At 39.9% G+C, this 16,520-nt stretch overlaps 3 protein-coding genes across 7 annotated transcripts in view; 1 reads left to right on the forward strand and 2 right to left on the reverse strand.

The window, feature by feature from the left end:
- timm10b (translocase of inner mitochondrial membrane 10 homolog B (yeast)) overlaps positions 1-703 on the reverse strand; it is a 3,678-nt gene extending 2,975 nt beyond the window's left edge. Inside the window, exons 1-2 of the mRNA XM_020598561.1 lie at positions 362-703; positions 178-273 (exon numbers count right to left, since the gene is read on the reverse strand). Coding sequence (XP_020454217.1) covers positions 178-273; positions 362-388 — 123 coding nt within the window. The 5' untranslated portion in view covers positions 389-703. The remainder of the gene's footprint in view (positions 1-177; positions 274-361) is intronic.
- A 479-nt stretch (positions 704-1,182) lies between these two features.
- Positions 1,183-9,332, forward strand: hepacamb (hepatic and glial cell adhesion molecule b). The gene is made up of 7 exons (XM_020598560.1): positions 1,183-1,422; positions 2,958-3,299; positions 3,998-4,279; positions 6,130-6,223; positions 6,341-6,414; positions 6,556-6,629; positions 7,185-9,332. Exons 1-7 carry the CDS (start codon positions 1,257-1,259, stop codon positions 7,332-7,334), a joined length of 1,182 nt encoding a protein of 393 aa, XP_020454216.1. The 5' UTR covers positions 1,183-1,256; the 3' UTR covers positions 7,335-9,332.
- A 452-nt stretch (positions 9,333-9,784) lies between these two features.
- ap2b1 (adaptor related protein complex 2 subunit beta 1) overlaps positions 9,785-16,520 on the reverse strand; it is a 12,933-nt gene continuing 6,197 nt past the window's right edge. For all 5 annotated transcript variants that reach the window (XM_020598551.1, XM_020598550.1, XM_020598549.1 and 2 more), the window contains exons 12-22: positions 16,286-16,384; positions 15,694-15,953; positions 14,496-14,688; positions 13,960-14,001; positions 13,476-13,628; positions 13,101-13,246; positions 12,778-12,907; positions 12,276-12,360; positions 11,803-11,889; positions 10,787-10,941; positions 9,785-10,427 (exon numbers count right to left, since the gene is read on the reverse strand). In XM_020598551.1, coding sequence (XP_020454207.1) covers positions 10,353-10,427; positions 10,787-10,941; positions 11,803-11,889; positions 12,276-12,360; positions 12,778-12,907; positions 13,101-13,246; positions 13,476-13,628; positions 13,960-14,001; positions 14,496-14,688; positions 15,694-15,953; positions 16,286-16,384 — 1,425 coding nt within the window. In that variant the 3' untranslated portion in view covers positions 9,785-10,352. The remainder of the gene's footprint in view (positions 10,428-10,786; positions 10,942-11,802; positions 11,890-12,275; positions 12,361-12,777; positions 12,908-13,100; positions 13,247-13,475; positions 13,629-13,959; positions 14,002-14,495; positions 14,689-15,693; positions 15,954-16,285; positions 16,385-16,520) is intronic.

The following is a 16,520-nucleotide window of genomic DNA, read 5'->3' on the forward strand; positions in this document are numbered from 1 at the left end:
AAATTCTGTGTTTTTCTGTCAATATGGGGTGCTGTGTGTACATTGAGGAAAAAAATGAACTTAAATGATTTTAGCATATGGCTGCAATATAACAAAGAGTGAAAAATTTAAGGGGGTCTGAATACTTTCCGTACCCACTGTATTTGACAAGTTAATTATGGCTTCCGTTCCTTGTACCTCGTCCATGGTGAGGTTTCTGTAATTGAAGTTGCTGGTGCATCGCTGGAAGCAGATTTCAGTCATGCGGTTGTAAACCAGAAGAAAATCCCGCAGCTGCAAGAGACACAGTCACTCAAACTCGCCATCAAACTGTATTTATCTGCAAATAAGCCCAATGCCACTGAATACAAATGTGACTTACATTTCTTAGCTGTTGGTCAGGATCCATCGTGATTCAGTCTGAACTTGTCGATTGGTTAGCTAAAATGCTAACATGAGAGCAGGTCAGCTAACGAGTCGAGTAAATTACGGTTTTTAAGATTCTTGTCCTGAGGTAAGTGAAGGCACAGCTCCACAAGATGTGACTTATATGTCAGCCTGAACCGTACCCAAACATGAACTTATTCAAGCAATGGTTAAATAGATAAGAATAACATTGCCTACAGTCAATGAGCATGACATTCATGTCCACGCCACCGCCATGCTTGTTACCAAGATCGTCTACGTTTATAAGGAAGCATCACCTGGTTCCGGTTTGCAGAACGAGGCGTTTATCTTGGAGTGACGATAGTTTTTTGTTTTGAAAAATCGAACATAAATTACGGTCTTCAAGACATTTTAAAATACAGCTACAACAAAAACTATCACGGTATTTTGTGTGCTATAGCCTACACTAACACCTTTGTAAGCCGTCTCCCAAGTTTTGACTTCTGATTTCAGAAGTACTTGATTGTATTAATCTAATGTTTTATTTTATCTCTTTGTACAACAGTCTTATGCCTGCCCATAACCACACATATCTGCTGTAGTCTGTTACTGATTAGGCTATAAATCAAGACTAATAAGATGTAAAGTGTTGTTTCAGTAACTACTATATGGATTGCTATTAAAAGTTGTCCAGATATTCATGGTCCCCAGAGGATGAAACATGCTGTTTTTATTATAATAATAATAATAGTAATAATAATTGTTGCAATAAAAAATATAAAGATAACAAAGGATACAGAAAAGACATCTATACTCCAACACACACACTTTTGTCCTGTTTCTACAGTGGCTATTGAGAACAACATGTACTCACTCCCAGCCGAGCCTGAATGGCTAACTGTGTCCTGTGTCCTGCCCAGAGTCACAAATTATGCTGCTTGTCTGGGAGGAAAACAAAACTGAGACCCAAGATGAAGCCAGAGAAGGAGGCGCATTCAAAAAACAAAATAATCTCCAAGATTTTATTGCTCATGTCGCTCAATGTCTTCAATTCAGGTATGTCACATTTTCTACTTTAGAATGTGATTTAAAATGACTTTAAAATGAGCCGACGTTCTGCTAAATTGATTGCAGTTTTGTGACCTACTGTTTTCTGAAAAACTGTGTAAAGAATAAGCTCTCACACATACTGTAGTTTGCAATTAAGCAAATAAGTGACAACTGACAAATAAAGACTTATTATTGTTTAAATGTATTTATTTATTTGTTTGTTTATTTATTTTTTGGTAGTATGTAGCATGAGGGAATAAACAAAAAAATTACAATTTGCAGATATTATTTTGGAAATAATTATTTGCGCTGTACTAATGCAGTGTTGCTCACCACTAACTTGCTGGATAAAACTGACAGGGCCTTCTCAGTATAGTGCAGAAATAAACATGTAAAGTTTCATCTGTTTAATCTGCAGTAGTTAAGTTAGCTCTTGTACAGAATTAGCTGGGGGTTGGAAGAAAATAACAACAGGAGAACACTGAATACTGATTTTAAAATTGCACACTTGTTACAAATACAAATAGAACATATACAGGATCTGTGGTATCTTTTGCAGAGTTTTGCAGGACATGTTGAATGTGACCACATATTATGGCATCAGAAAACAAAGTTAAATAGGCTTTCTGAGGCTTCACAATGGTAGTATTTGTTGTTGGAGTATTGGATTGCATCAGACTGTGTGGGTGTTTTAAAGTCTTGTACCCACCCTTTGGAAGTAATGCAGTAGTTGTTCCTGTACATGCTATACCAGAGGCAGTGTTTTCACATTTAGTTATTTCCAACTGCGTCTGTCTCATCACTATCCAGCTATTGTTATGGCTAACAGCAGAGTCACTGAGCTGCTCTGTCCCTGCAGAGCTAGCATGGCATCTGGAGTTCTCCCAGTGCTCTTTTCATGAACTGCCAAGAAGGAAATTTGACCAAACAATCCTCACTTTTGTTGGGTCACGCTCTAAGGACTGACAGCTGCTACCATGGTGATGTAGACCTACCATGTGAACTGGCTCCAATGTACAGCAGTGATGAGGCATGATACCCACATTACCTGTCAGTTAACTGTGGTATCATTCATTGCAGTTGAAAAAACAATAATAGTGACATGCACAGCAAATAATGAAGTTTACTAATGACATATTGCATTCATATTTCTTTTATAGAGCACAATGTGCTTATGTTCAATGCAAATGCTCAGTGCCAATGCAGAAATTGGTGTGTCCTTTATGTAGCAAGGCAGAATGTGAGGTCAGGGTGGTGGATGGGTGTGTCACTCATCTGACTTATATGTAGCAGAATTTGAATCCCACAGTTAATGTTCACTTTTTGCCATCTCATCTTCACTGTTTCTGTAGTTACTGCTCTGTGTTTGTATGGCAAAGTTCATTAGGAATGCAGAAGGAATGATGTGCCATAGGGTGTTGGCATTCACCAAAATGTTTGTCACTATGGTGTCATTTAACTATAGAAGAACTATGTTGAAAAGAAGTGGCCATGAAAGTGAAAATCTAACACTGGAACCTGCTCTCTGTGTTTCTCTGTAGGTGAGGTGCTGGCCGTGAATATGACTATCCCCAACACTCTCATCCGAGGAACAGTAGGAGGGGAGGCCCTTCTGTCTGTCTGCTACAGTAGTTTCAGCCTCGACCTGCCCGTAATCAAGTGGCAGCTTAGGAAGGAAAAGTCTGTCACCATTGTCCAGTCAATTGGAACTGACATCATTGGGACACCAAGGCCTGAGTATCGTGACCGCATCCTGGTATTTGAGAATGGGACTCTGCTTCTCCACAACCTCAGACTCTCTGATGATGGAACTTATGATGTGGAGATCTCCATCACAGATGATACCTTTACAGGAGAGGGCAGCATCACACTCACTGTGGATGGTAGGAAGACAAGCTATTCTGGGAATTATGTGAGAGTACTGGACTCTACATATCAGCCCCATTTGTCTTTGCTGACATGTTTTTGTTAGGTAGCAGATAAAACAGGGAAACCTTGTTAAATGGGCTGCAGTTGGCTCTTGAGTGTGACTGATATGTCTTGTGGAGATGCAGTAAAAATGTTTTTAGATAAACTGTTTTGGCAGAGACACTACAGCACATTTTGTAATCAAATTCAGCTACTACAAGAGGTCTAATCAGCCAAAATAAGTTAACTGCAAGACTGGCATCATCCCTGCTCACATAGAAGCCTGAATAAAGGTCATCTATATTCTTAAGATGAGTAGGAGGAAGAACCGTTGCACAGCAGGGAGACCTGCCAATTCCCTGCCAACTGACGTCATTAAATTATCAAAAAGTACAGTATCTTAAGTACACTGTGTAATGTTTCTATCAGCCAAATGCCATGAATTTTCAAAATATCCTCCTCACTTTCCACAACACTGCTTTACAGTTTTGTATTCTGAGGTTTCACATCTGGGACCTGAGTGTCACTACTTGAAACTATTGTTGATTTGCAAAACAGTGACATGGTTCTTCCTCTATAATCCACAGTCTATATGCGGATTCATAGCCCTCCAGTCTAAAGTCCAGTCAATAAAACAATCAGGCCAATATCTTACTGTCCTTTTTTGTTCCAGAGCCTATATCCAGGCCTTGCATCCACATGGAGGCTTCATCAGTGCTGGAGCTCAGTGAAAACATAATCCTCAATTGCTCCCATGAAAATGGAACCAGGACTTCATACAGGTGGTTCAAAGGTGGAAAGCCACTGACCACTGAGATGAGATTCGTGCTGTCACCTGACCAAAAGCTTCTGACTATTACACGGGTGTTGATGGCAGATGATGACATCTACAGCTGCACAGTGGAGAATCCTGTGGGCAATATGACAAGCCTGCCTATCAGACTGACTGTTTACAGTATGTGATGCTATTTGAGTCATCAGTTGCAGTTCCAGCAATAATCAGTATTATTAGACAAGGCGGTTTCTTTCACATAATTAATAGTTTCTGTAGCTCAGGCATGCATGTTCTCCCCGTGCTTGCGTGGGATCTCTCCGGGTTCTCCGGCTTCGTCCCACTGTCCAAAGACATGCACCTTAGGTTGATTGGTGACTCTAGATTGCCCGTAGGAGTGTATGTGTGCGTGTGAGTGGTTGTTTGTCTGCGTGTTGGCCCTGCGATGGACTGGTGGCCTGTCCAGGGTGTACCCTGCCTTAGCCCTCTAATCAAAATGCAGTTCGTTTTCTGGAACAACTTTCTAACAAGCCTCAGACTTTAAAGCCAAACTGAGACTGAACATAGACACAGCAGTACTTTAAGCTAAATGCTTTTATTTTGGTGTGTTACCTTACTAAAGCTTGCTAATTACTGCTGTTATATCTTGCCCTGTGTAACAGTTTCAGGAAGCCCACATCGATCATTTACTCTTGACCAATCAGTGGCAGCTAAGCCATTTGCAAAATGCTTTCTCCTCCCAACTCCCACCCTCTTTCAGCAGAGGAGCAGTCTCTTTATCCATCTATCCATACCACTTATTCTGCAGAGGGACACAGCTGACACTGGCCGAGAGCCAATGTACACCCTGGCGCCCTGGACAGCTCACCAGTCTCTCACAGGGCTGACACATAGAGACAAATAACTATTCACATTCTCATTCAAACATATTGGCAATTTACTTGTTCTTAGTTTGTTTTGAATTCATGTGATTTATTCAACTTTTTTCCTCCTCCATCTTGCTGTCCCTTGAGGCAGGGTTGTAACAGCACAAAACACAACTTACAGCTGATGCTGAGGAGAATCTTGCAGTTTTACAGGTATTTGGTCATAAACCAAACATCATGGATAAATTAGGGGGAGCCAGTATAGAACGAGTACATGAAATTAAATTTCTAGGTGTCATAGTGGATGATAGATTCACCTGGAAATCTCATATCAGATATATTCAGCATAAAATAGCAAAAAACATATCGATATTGGCGAGGGTCAGACATATTTTGGACATAAAAGCACTACGTATTTTGTATTCTTCATTGATTTTACCATACTTAGAGTATGGCGTTGAAAACTGAGGATATACATACAAAAGCTCACTTCAACCATTGTATATATTACAAAGAAGAGCGATAAGAATTGTGCATAAGATGGGATACAGGGATCACACCAATGGAGCTTTCATACAGTCTAAATTGTTAAAGTTTTTTGACTTAGTGGGATATAAGACTGCTGTGTTTATGTATAAAGCCAGGAAAGATTTATTACCTGGTGGTATTCAAAAACTATTTGATGAAAGGGAAGGGGGATACAATTTAAGGGGTCAGTTAAATTTAAAAATTCATGCTATACGTACGGCTTAATGATTAATCAGACGGGAATGTGGATGTAGAATATGTATCCATGTAGTAATACTGCTTTCAAACCAATGATGATAAGATGATGTTAGGGGGTAGGACTAGATAAGTCTAACTTCTTCCTACTCCGTTCAAGCATGTACTAGGTATAAGCAAATTGAAAATATTTTTGTGGACATGTCTGGAATTATGTGTGATTACATACTGACTGTTGTTACATGTTTGAAAGAATGAATAAATCAAATCAAATCAAATCAAATCAAATTCAAATTTATATCGGATAGTGACAGGACATGAAAAGTTTAGGGATCACCACAGATTACAAACATATTGAATACGTTTCCTTATTTTCTTTTATGTTCCCATGTTGGTGTGTTCACTGTTAATGTTCATAAGCTGTTATCCTTCATATCCTTCCAGGAAGAAGTTCCCTCTATATCATCATTTCCACTGGAAGCATCTTTCTCCTCATCACTTTGGTAACAGTATGTGCCTGCTGGACACCTTCCAAAAAGTAATCATTGTTACTGGGCTAGTACATCAATCCAAAATAGCATGAGATTTATAAAGGGAGATCTGGAGTGAAAATAAACATAATATTAATGCACTGATACCAGTTTGTCTTTGTTAGGCCAAAACATCCACCTAGAAAGCCTATCTCGAGGTTTTTCAACCACTCTCATCACTCACCAATCAATCAAACAGGTATAGTAATCTTCCACTGAGTTAATATTCCACTGTGATGGCACTTAATACAAAAAGTGATCAGCTAGTCTAAAATAATTCTGATAAAGAAATCAGGCAATATGTATGAATGACACTCTAATGTTTTGTGCTTTACCACAGATGATGTGCATCCAAACGTGACCAAGCATAATGGAATAAATGCAGTAACTTCACTTTACATCCTGCAGCAAAAGGTATCTCTGAGTGCACTGCATTCTGTGACTCACCAAAGGTGGCAAAATCAGAAGCTATCCTGAGGTTCCCTGGAGGCTGCAGTGTTCCTTACAGTGCACAATACAAACAGTAGAGTGAAAGTGTTCTTTTTATACAGCCCTAGCAATAGTGTAACTAAATGTTTGCGCTGAGGTTGATGATACAGAAAAGATCAAGGGACCATTAAAACAATGAGGGGCTATACTTTGCCATTTTTGCCTAGTGTCAGCTGGGACTGGCTCCAGCCCTCCCCCCATGACCCTCTTCAGGATAAGTGGTATAGATAGTGGATGGGTGGACATCCAAAGGTTTTATTTCCAGTAGGGATGTGGTTGCTCCTCTCATGAGTAGCAATGAGTGCTTTAACATTATCAGTAGCAAATTAATTAATCATCTGTCATTCACTCTTACTGTATTAGATGCCATGGAAAATATGACGCATTAATGCAGCATAAATAAAGCAATAGAGGCTCTGTACAACCCTTTACCAGTGTTGTAGTCGAGACTGGATTCCAGCTGAAGTTGTTGTTTTGCAGGATCCCTCCATGGATGACTCATCCAGTAACAGTATCGGATCTCCATCTGAACTTGACAACCCACCATGCTACACCACTTCCCCGACGTACACTGAATCTTTTACCCAAGCTACTGTGTGCCCTCCACGTTCTTCTCATAGGTACAGCTGAAGGCTCATCATTTTAAACTCTCCAAATGGCAGCAAAGTGGGAGGTCAGACCATTCTGCCGTATACTGCTCCTGATAACAACATCCTGCACATTGGAGTTTGGAAAAGATCAGAAAACCTTCATAATAATGTCATTACTGCTTGTTATATTTTTATTAATATTAAATAGCAGTTGCTTTTAAGACTGGAACTACATCCTATAGAGAAGGTGACATCAGAGATTTGCAATCTGTATCAGGGTTCACTGCTGCTGATTACAGGAACAACGAATGTTAAAAACTGGGAATTGGCAAAACGCCTTCATGAAGTTGAGGTGGGGTTAGTATGATTCATCTACCAAACTGCAGTGTGATAAAGGGAATGCCAACTAAGGCAAACACTTCTCTGGCACGCATACTGTTCTTTAGAATTTATTGTCATTAAAAAATTACCATGCAAGATGACATTTGTTGTTTACAAGACTGAATGTTAAAAAAATGATACACTTTGTAGGGAAAAAAATCATTCTTGGAAATACTACTCTACTACAATTTCACATTTTCCGTAGTGTTCAGTGAAATCTAGTAGTTAATACATGTTAGAGGAGGGTCAAATGTATTTCAATTTTATACAAACTTTAATAAAAATTGAAACTGTCAAAACCCAAGAACGTTTTGGAAGTTTATTAGAAGTTTGTCAGCTGAACTCCTTCAGGCTTGTTGTCTTTTAGACTGTTCCTGCTCACTCATTCATTTGAAGAGTTTCATGCATTCTAAGTTTCTGTATCCATGAAAATGCTGGGTAAAAAAGAAATGCATGCTTCCTTTGACGGTGGGGTTGGGATTAGACTTTGACAAAGTTAACTGGATAATCCAATAAATTAACTTCATTATACAGACCCCTGGCGACATGCTTGTGTAGTGTTAAATACTTTAACACATAATGATGCATCACGAATATGGCAATTTATTGACATGTGACAAATCATTTATAGCTGGGTTACAGCAAAAGCCTCTGAAATATTTCATGTCATACCACGTGTTAACTCTATCCATACATTCTGTATTGCTGGCAACAATTTGGGGTGTACTTCTATTTGTGGGAGTGGTAGAGACAATGCATCTTAAAAAACAGGTCTACAACAGAGATATAAAGTTGGTTTTAAATGATGCAAACCTACTGAAAAAAAAAACCTGTTGAATAGATAAAGGCAAGGATTTGTGTTATTTTTAGGGCAATACCAACACGTTAATTTATTAGCAACACAAACTACACCATCACTGGACTACACTGTACTAGGGAAACTCTGGATGTATGCACTCTAACATTCTATAGCACACACAATGCCAACATTAGGTGGTTATATTGACACAATGGTATTGAAAGATAAACTTCCCAGTTGAACTGTGTGAACGCTTGGTCTTGTGAGGCTGGTCTGGCTGACTGGCCACAGTCTGGCTTGACAACAATGGCACAAAGATTGCAAAAACAACACTGGCATCAAAAGAAAAGGTGAAAACAGAAAAAGCACACTACAAAATCGAAGCTAATATAATAACAAAGCAGAGGTAGATGCACAATAAATAGGAATGAAAACATAGGTGCATAAAGCTGTGTGCAACTATGTGGTTGCAGTACACAGGGCTGACAACAGTTACACTTTAAATTAATCAGCATTCTCAAAATGGAGTGGCACTGGTGTGTGAACACATAAATCAAGAGCTGCGACTTGTGAAGTGGTAATAATAGAAATAATGGCCACAAACATACCACACATTATGTGTCAATCAGAAGCTTTGTCTGTCTGATCTGAAGGGTTGCTCCCCTCCACTTACTCGGCCTGCAGATGTCTCACTATGCTGGAAGTGTAATTATTTTAACATAACTTTATTAATTATTTTACAATATAATGTCATGTGGTCTAAAGTTCCGTTTGAGTTTCGAATTCACAATTGTCCATTACATGTTATTTGTTGGTACTTTGTATATTTGAATACCTAAGACAAAATGTAAAAAAAAACAAAACCTAAATATTCTGAAGAGATTTATGAGGTGGTTGTGGAGCAGGGGCCTACCAACCAAGATAGTGTGCAATGAAGCCTAGGGTTCAGCAATGGCCTCGCCTCCTCTAGCGCAGAATTGTGGCCTCTGTCGCATTTCAATGACATAAAAAAAAAAAAAAAAAAAAAAAAAAAAAAAAAAAAAAAAAACAACAAAAATCTCAGGTCTGCATTTTCTTTTTTCAACTTCCAGGTATTTTCACTTAAAGCTTTTCAGTGACTGAACAATGTTTCGTATTTACGGAGGAAAAACTAATGTTTTGATCTAAATGCTGACAAATCTAAGCCCCATTAAATGCAAGATGCTGTGGTGAAATGGCAGGAAAACAGCTAAACGTATGCAATCTGCCAAATGAGCATGTCTCTAGAACCACCACGAGGCTAAATGTGCTGTAGAACAGACATTTGTAGCTTCTGACAAACACAATGGTTTTAATCCTTCACACACATTAATAGCATAAGGAACATATCAACAGTATTATTCTGTGGGTACAGCCGAAGCAAAGCCAGTATCAAAAAGCCAATCAACAACAAATCAAAACCAAAGAAGCCAGACACTGTACAAAATGTAAAAAGAAAATTATAATAATGGCTTCATGGAAAAGGAGGAGATGTTTGTTTTGTGCTCAGGATAGTTTCACTATCAGTCACATCTCTACAACATTAAGACCATTAGTTAAGGATGGAATGTTAGACACGTTTTCACTGGGAGGTAAAAATCGCAATGAGTTGAGTAAGAGAATTCAGTAATGTTTTCAACTGCCAAAATAACGGAAACATCCACAGTATGTTATACAGAACTGCAGTATGGTGACATACTTGTTCATCTATTAAAGGTAAAATATTCCAAAATTACAAATTACTCAGCATCCACCAGTCACTGTTTGGATTCCCTTGTCTTGGCAATTGGCTGTAGGTGACAGAACATGACAAAACACTGCTGTTTGTTGTCAGGATGAAGTGGAGTGGATAAGAGCAGGTCAGTTCTTCAGCACGGAGTCGTACATCTGGTAGACGTACTGCGAAACCTCAGGTGCTCGGCACTTGAGAGACAGCTGTAAATGCACAGAGATGCAGAGTTGCAGCAGGAAACACTGACTTAAACACACTCAGCTCACTCGGTCCCGTTTCATTATATAATTACATTTCATAAAAACACAAAATATCTGTAAATAATTGTCTTATTAGACACATAAGTATAATCTACGACATACTATATTGTCTAGAGTTTACTAAACCTTTCAAACATTGACATTCATCTGTTTAATTGGGTGTTTGTAACTAACTGCATTAGACTTGTACAATAAACCATTTCCCAAAGGTAAATCATGCAAATCTTTGGACGATAAACAACCATAAAGCATAAATGAGGGCCAAATAGTAAAAATGGACTGCAAACTGTTTCATATTCTACCGTGTAGTTGGGGTTGCCAGGCTGGATGCGGAGCTCCGCCAGGATCCAGATGCCATTGGTTAGCTTGAGGGACTGGTACAGCATGTCCTGGCCTTCTACGTTTCTCTTGGCAATGGTATAGATGTTGTTATTCTGCAGCTTCCCTGATACGGTATCTGTAAGGTCAGAATCAAGGTTACCTCAGCTAATGAACACACCTCACCTGGTGGTGCCATCTAATTACTAAACAAAGAGAAATTACACAAAGCAAACACACACACAGGAGGCAGCAGTCACTACAGGAACTAACATTAATGTATATAGTACACGAGCTAATGCACTCTACTACAGGCAAAAGGTTTATCAAGAAATTCAATCACTCTGATGATTTTAATGAACACTGACTGGCAACCCTCAGATTTAAGGAAACCTGAACAGGTGTGCTTCAGAGCTGGGCCCTGTGAAGAACAGCTACCACAAGTTGTTAGCGACCAGAGTGGAACAATCGTGGACTTATAAAAAGGAAAAAAGGTTGAAGATATCCTTCGGGTACAGAGAAAAAGGATTGTTGAGGCATCCCAAGATAAGCATGTGGGTGGAAAAAGAAAACACAAGAGAGAAGTATGAGGGCTTTGGATGAGCTGGAACTGGCAGAACAGCTGGGAGGTTATTTTCCAGACATGGTTTCTAATGTCATTTTTGATGTTTTTAAAAACATACTGGGTGCAGTCCTGGAGTGAGTGTGCATGTTTTCGGGGCAATGCTGATGAAAAGGAGACGGGTTGGCTCTAAATTATTTTTCTTATAATTGTCATTGCTGCCCGAAGAAGAGCTCAAAACATGTTGCTCATTCATCTGCAACTGGTGTCAGGTTTTGCCTTCCCAAACAAAACAAGTGAAGAGAGGTCAGTTGGAGAAAATACACTTATGCGCTAAGTGTTGCAAATATCATTCTGTTTGTATGACGCTTTACTGGATGGATGGACGGAAACATTGCTTCGCAAAACAGAGGGCGGTTCATTCACAAACTTGCCTACCTGCATTTAGGTGGCACTCCTTTATCTGGTACTGCAGCTCATTCTCATTGGGGATGTCTTTCCAAGTAGCCAGGAACACCTGACGCTCTGAGAGGGGGAAAAAAAAAAAAATCTATTCGATCAACGTTATAGTGATGTGGAAGACAAGAACAGATTTTCACACAAACACTACATACTATTGGATGGCTGATCCATGATGTAGCAAATAATGACCAGCCTTTTAGTATATAATGTTCAGTATATATATCCATCAAGTGCCTAGTGAAGAGAGAGTACAGAGTTTTAAACTCTGAAGATACAGCATTTTATAAGATATTTCACATCCAGTGTGAGAGCTATATGAGCATTTTCCAAGAAATATTTTACTCCAGTGATTGTGGAAGATAATTTTTTTTACTGCTGATATGGTGTGATAGTGACAATGTCAAGAGCAATGTGATGCTGTTTTATAAGGTAGTGAGCAACAATCGTACCCATTTTACCATCCTCAACAAAGAATATGTTGAGAGGGATGAGTACACTAAAGTAGAAGACATCAATGTTGTTCTTCACAGCCACCTGTGTGTAATAAACAGAAGAGAACATATGACATATTTCAGGCATAAAAAGCAATGTTTCAACACTTGTTCTCATCATATTTGCTCTGCATGGCTGAGATGTGCTGACGTTTAAATTAGCATCATATTAAACCATGTGACAACAGAGCTTAAATGTCATTTCAACTCTTTCTGTCCCCTTTGCACAAATACCAAACCATGTTTGTTTTGCTTTGCCAGTTTATGTAATCTACTGATTATGTGCCTTAAATAGGAGAAACTAATTCTCTAATCTCAGCAACCAGTTAGAAATCCTTCTCTCATCAACTGCCTGCAACTCAGATTCAACATGCTCAATTGGCTGAACAAATCCCAATAAAGGATTACAATGTTGCCAGACACAACACAAAAAGTACAAGCGATGATACTCTTTCTGTACCTGCAGATTATTGAGTGGATCCATCTTCATGACTGGTCCAATGGTGTTGAGAGGCAAAGAGATCTCAATACTCTGACTGGGCATCAGGGGAGTGTGAACAGGCAGAGGACTCGTGGGGATCATCCCAAAACTACATGTAGGAAACAAACAAACAAACCAACATAAATGGGTGGTATAGTACATATACTCAGTCACCAGTACAAGCTGAAACTAAAGAAGACAATATAACAGATAAAATGTTGTAAAGATGTTGATTTATTCTTGATGGCAGCTATGCTATAGAGGAACATGGTATTTCCTCTGAAGTGTATCATCTCACTAACCTGTTCTTGTTGAACTGAATAGCAAAGTCAGTCATGTGTTGCAGGGCCTTGTTGGTGAAGGTCATGTCCATGTACATGTGACCCTGGCGGCGAGAGAAGGTTCCAGAGATCTCCAGTCCCTTGGCTTTCACTGCAGGCAGCCACACCTGGTAAAATGTACCAGTGTAGTCAATGAACAGATATTTTAAACCACATGTCCATATTCTCACATTTATACAAATGCAGCTTCACCGTTGGCCTGGCCAATTAGTACTTGTGTCCTAGATTATTATAAAACACTGTGCAGTATTTTGACATTTGATAAAACTTAAAACTCATTATATCCACTACCAAACTTGACTTCCTAAAAAAAATACATCTAATGTGTGAACTTACTGCTTTTGGGGCTATGTAGCCTCCAGTGGTGATGGCCATGCCTGTAGAAAGTTCAAACAAGTCATTGAGGCCACTGCTGACAGCTGGAGGTGCTGGTGTAGGTGATGGAGCAAAGGTACTAGGAACTGATGAAGGAATGAAGTTCTGTCCCACCTAAAGCAATCACAACAAAAACACAATGCAAGTAACCAGATTTTAATCAGCGTCACTGGACAACAGTGAGAATCACACAGTCGTATCAAAGTGAGAAACAATTAATCAAACACTTTAGTGATTGAGGAAAAACAAAATTTCAACCATAACAAAACTGTGTGATCAAAACCTTTAAGACAGAGAAAATGTGAACAAGATCAGTGAAGTTATGTGAGTGTGCAACTGAGAAGCCAAGCTTACAAACTTGGAAAAACATTGCTTTGACAGTGTGGTGGATTAAATCCTGGAAGCATGCATCATGCAGGCTGCCAAACAGAAGGGCTTCACTTACTGCTGGACTTCCCCCAACACCTCCGCTCAGGTCTCCCCCCAGCTACAGGAGAAGAGAGGCCCCCCAAAGACAGCATCCAAACATCACAGACAGGTCAAACCCACAAACAAAGACAGACAGAGACAGAGACATTCTTAGCAACTGCAACTCAGGAATAGTACTTTAAAATCTGCAATATGCAAGAAATTCAGGTACTCCAGCAGCCTGGAGAAGTGGAAGAGGGATCATTAACAGAGGAAAAAATACAGGGCAAAGTGTAGTGCTATTATTTATCAACATGTTAATGTACCAAACCTTTTCAGAATTTTTCAATATTTCAAAACATTCATGTGAAACGACATTTTCTGGGGCGTTTTTGTGTTATGTCACAAAGAATAACAGATAGAGCAAGGATGTGGACATTTTGTGCTGCAGGCACATGTAACTTATTGTCTGCTGGACATACCATGGCAAACCACTGTTCAAGCCGGGCAGTCCCCTCTGGTACAAAAACAAGGAAGCACTGTGTGATTGTGTGTGTGAGAGACCAAGCTCACCAAGCTGTCCAGGCCTCCTCCCAGAAGGTCCACCGCACCCATCTGCATGGAGGAGACCTGGGGCACATTGACCGGAGGGCCCAGATCCAAGTTGAGCAGGTCACCCAGCAGGTCACCCTGGCTGGGGATCACATGTGGCTGGTCCATGGCAGCTGCTGGCCCAACGCTCACTGGACTCTCACCTGTATCAATGCTGTCATTGGAGAAAACAGTGGACTGGTAAGGGACAGGCATTTAAACATGGTCCCCTGCCAAGAAGAATGTTCTCAAAATGAAATCATGTTTTTGATGATGATGATGGAAATAGCTATAATGCTATCAAAAAGTGTCCATTTTAAGGCTACTGGTTTTACAGTCACATTCAAACCAGTGCAAGCAACATCATTCTGCAAAACAGTGCAGGTTTTTTTAACCGCATCTGGGACATTTTGTCACCTTGTGCTATGCTGTTGTGCTGGGGGAACAATGGGAATGGGAACAAAGGGATAACTGTTCAACTTGATTTTCCATGATTCTGCTATATGGCCTGGACAGAAGCTCCGTTTAGGACAAGACTAGAAAAGTCAAATTCAGTTTGACTGTGGACAAAGTGAAACCTCTGAGCCATGATTTTTTTGTTCATAAGCACAACTGGATCCTCTTTTACACATGGGGAAATATATTCAGGGTGTTGAGCAATGTCCTGTTCTCCAAATACAAGCTGGACAGTTTTTAGCTTACACATATTTTACGCTGCACTGTGTTATTCATTCCTAACTTGATGCCACATTGTATGTCACACAACGTTGCTGAAGAGCCTAAACATTAAACCCTGAGATCCAAACTGGTGGATGACTCGTGCACATATATTACTGAGTAGAAGCGTATAATAACTTCAGTTATTCATTATTCAGTAGATCCAGTTTCCCTCTGAGCCCACTCCTAAGCACTTACACACACACTCTACAATGACAGCTGAAATTGCTATTGTAAATGAACTTGTATTTGCAACTTTTAGTTTCTTGTCCACGTTCAGCTGCTGCATGTTCAAATGAAACTGAATAAAGATGGTCTGCATTATGGAGCTTGTGGAAAAAATACTTTAAAACTGTCAATGAGGAAATTTAAAAAAAAAGAAAGACAAGTGCTCAAAGGCACTGACTCATGCAAGTATAACGAAATGGAGTTCAAAAGCTGAGGTGCACAGTGTTTCAGTGACCTGCTGTGCTGGACAGGAAGGTGTTTCCGGTGGATTCCGTGGCTACCCTCCACAAAGGCGCTGGGGGGTTTGTGATAAACAGAGGCCAGGGAGCCGATGTGGCAGATGAGCTCATCCAGTAGTGTGGGCTCAATCAGGTCTGTCTCCTCTGAGATCAGGGGCTTTTCTGACAACACCACCTCCTTGGCAGTCACAGGGTCAGTGGACAACAGTCGCCAATAAATGTAGCCCCTGTCACGCAGGTCAGGGTTGTCAGAGTCCTGTAGAGGAGGAGGAGAGGGAACACATATGCACTGTAAACTATATTTACATGGTGTAGGAATTAGAGCCTGTGGACCACAAATGGACTAGCTACTTACTATGGTGGTAGCTAAGGGAAATTCAAGTTAAAAAACCAAGCAATAATCAATTTATAAAAACTGGGGAAAAACTTTGATACACTACAGGAAGCTGTGCTTCTCAGAGGAGGTGTCAAATACAAAACAAGAGCTATTTACAAGGCTTGAGTTGAAAGAAAACAAAAAACAGTGAATACATACATCATCAAACTGATGTAAAGTTGCACTTGTACAAAATAAAAGCAGTCGCTCACCTGAGTGGCCAGGCTGAGGACCTGCTGCACCAACTCCTGAGTCTCTGACGGCTTCTTAAGGAACAGCTTAACAATGGCGGTGAGCAGAGTGAGCTGGACCTGCAAATCAAAGAGCGCACTATTGTATTACAGTTATTTTCAGTTTACAGTACCTCTTAAAGTCTAGCACCTTGACCTGACTGTGGGCGGTGGAAACAAGCAATATATGGAAACAAACAGGACAATATTTGTTGTG

Source organism: Monopterus albus, unplaced genomic scaffold (assembly GCF_001952655.1).
Source record: "Monopterus albus unplaced genomic scaffold, M_albus_1.0 scaffold38.1, whole genome shotgun sequence".
Lineage (NCBI taxonomy): Eukaryota > Metazoa > Chordata > Actinopteri > Synbranchiformes > Synbranchidae > Monopterus > Monopterus albus.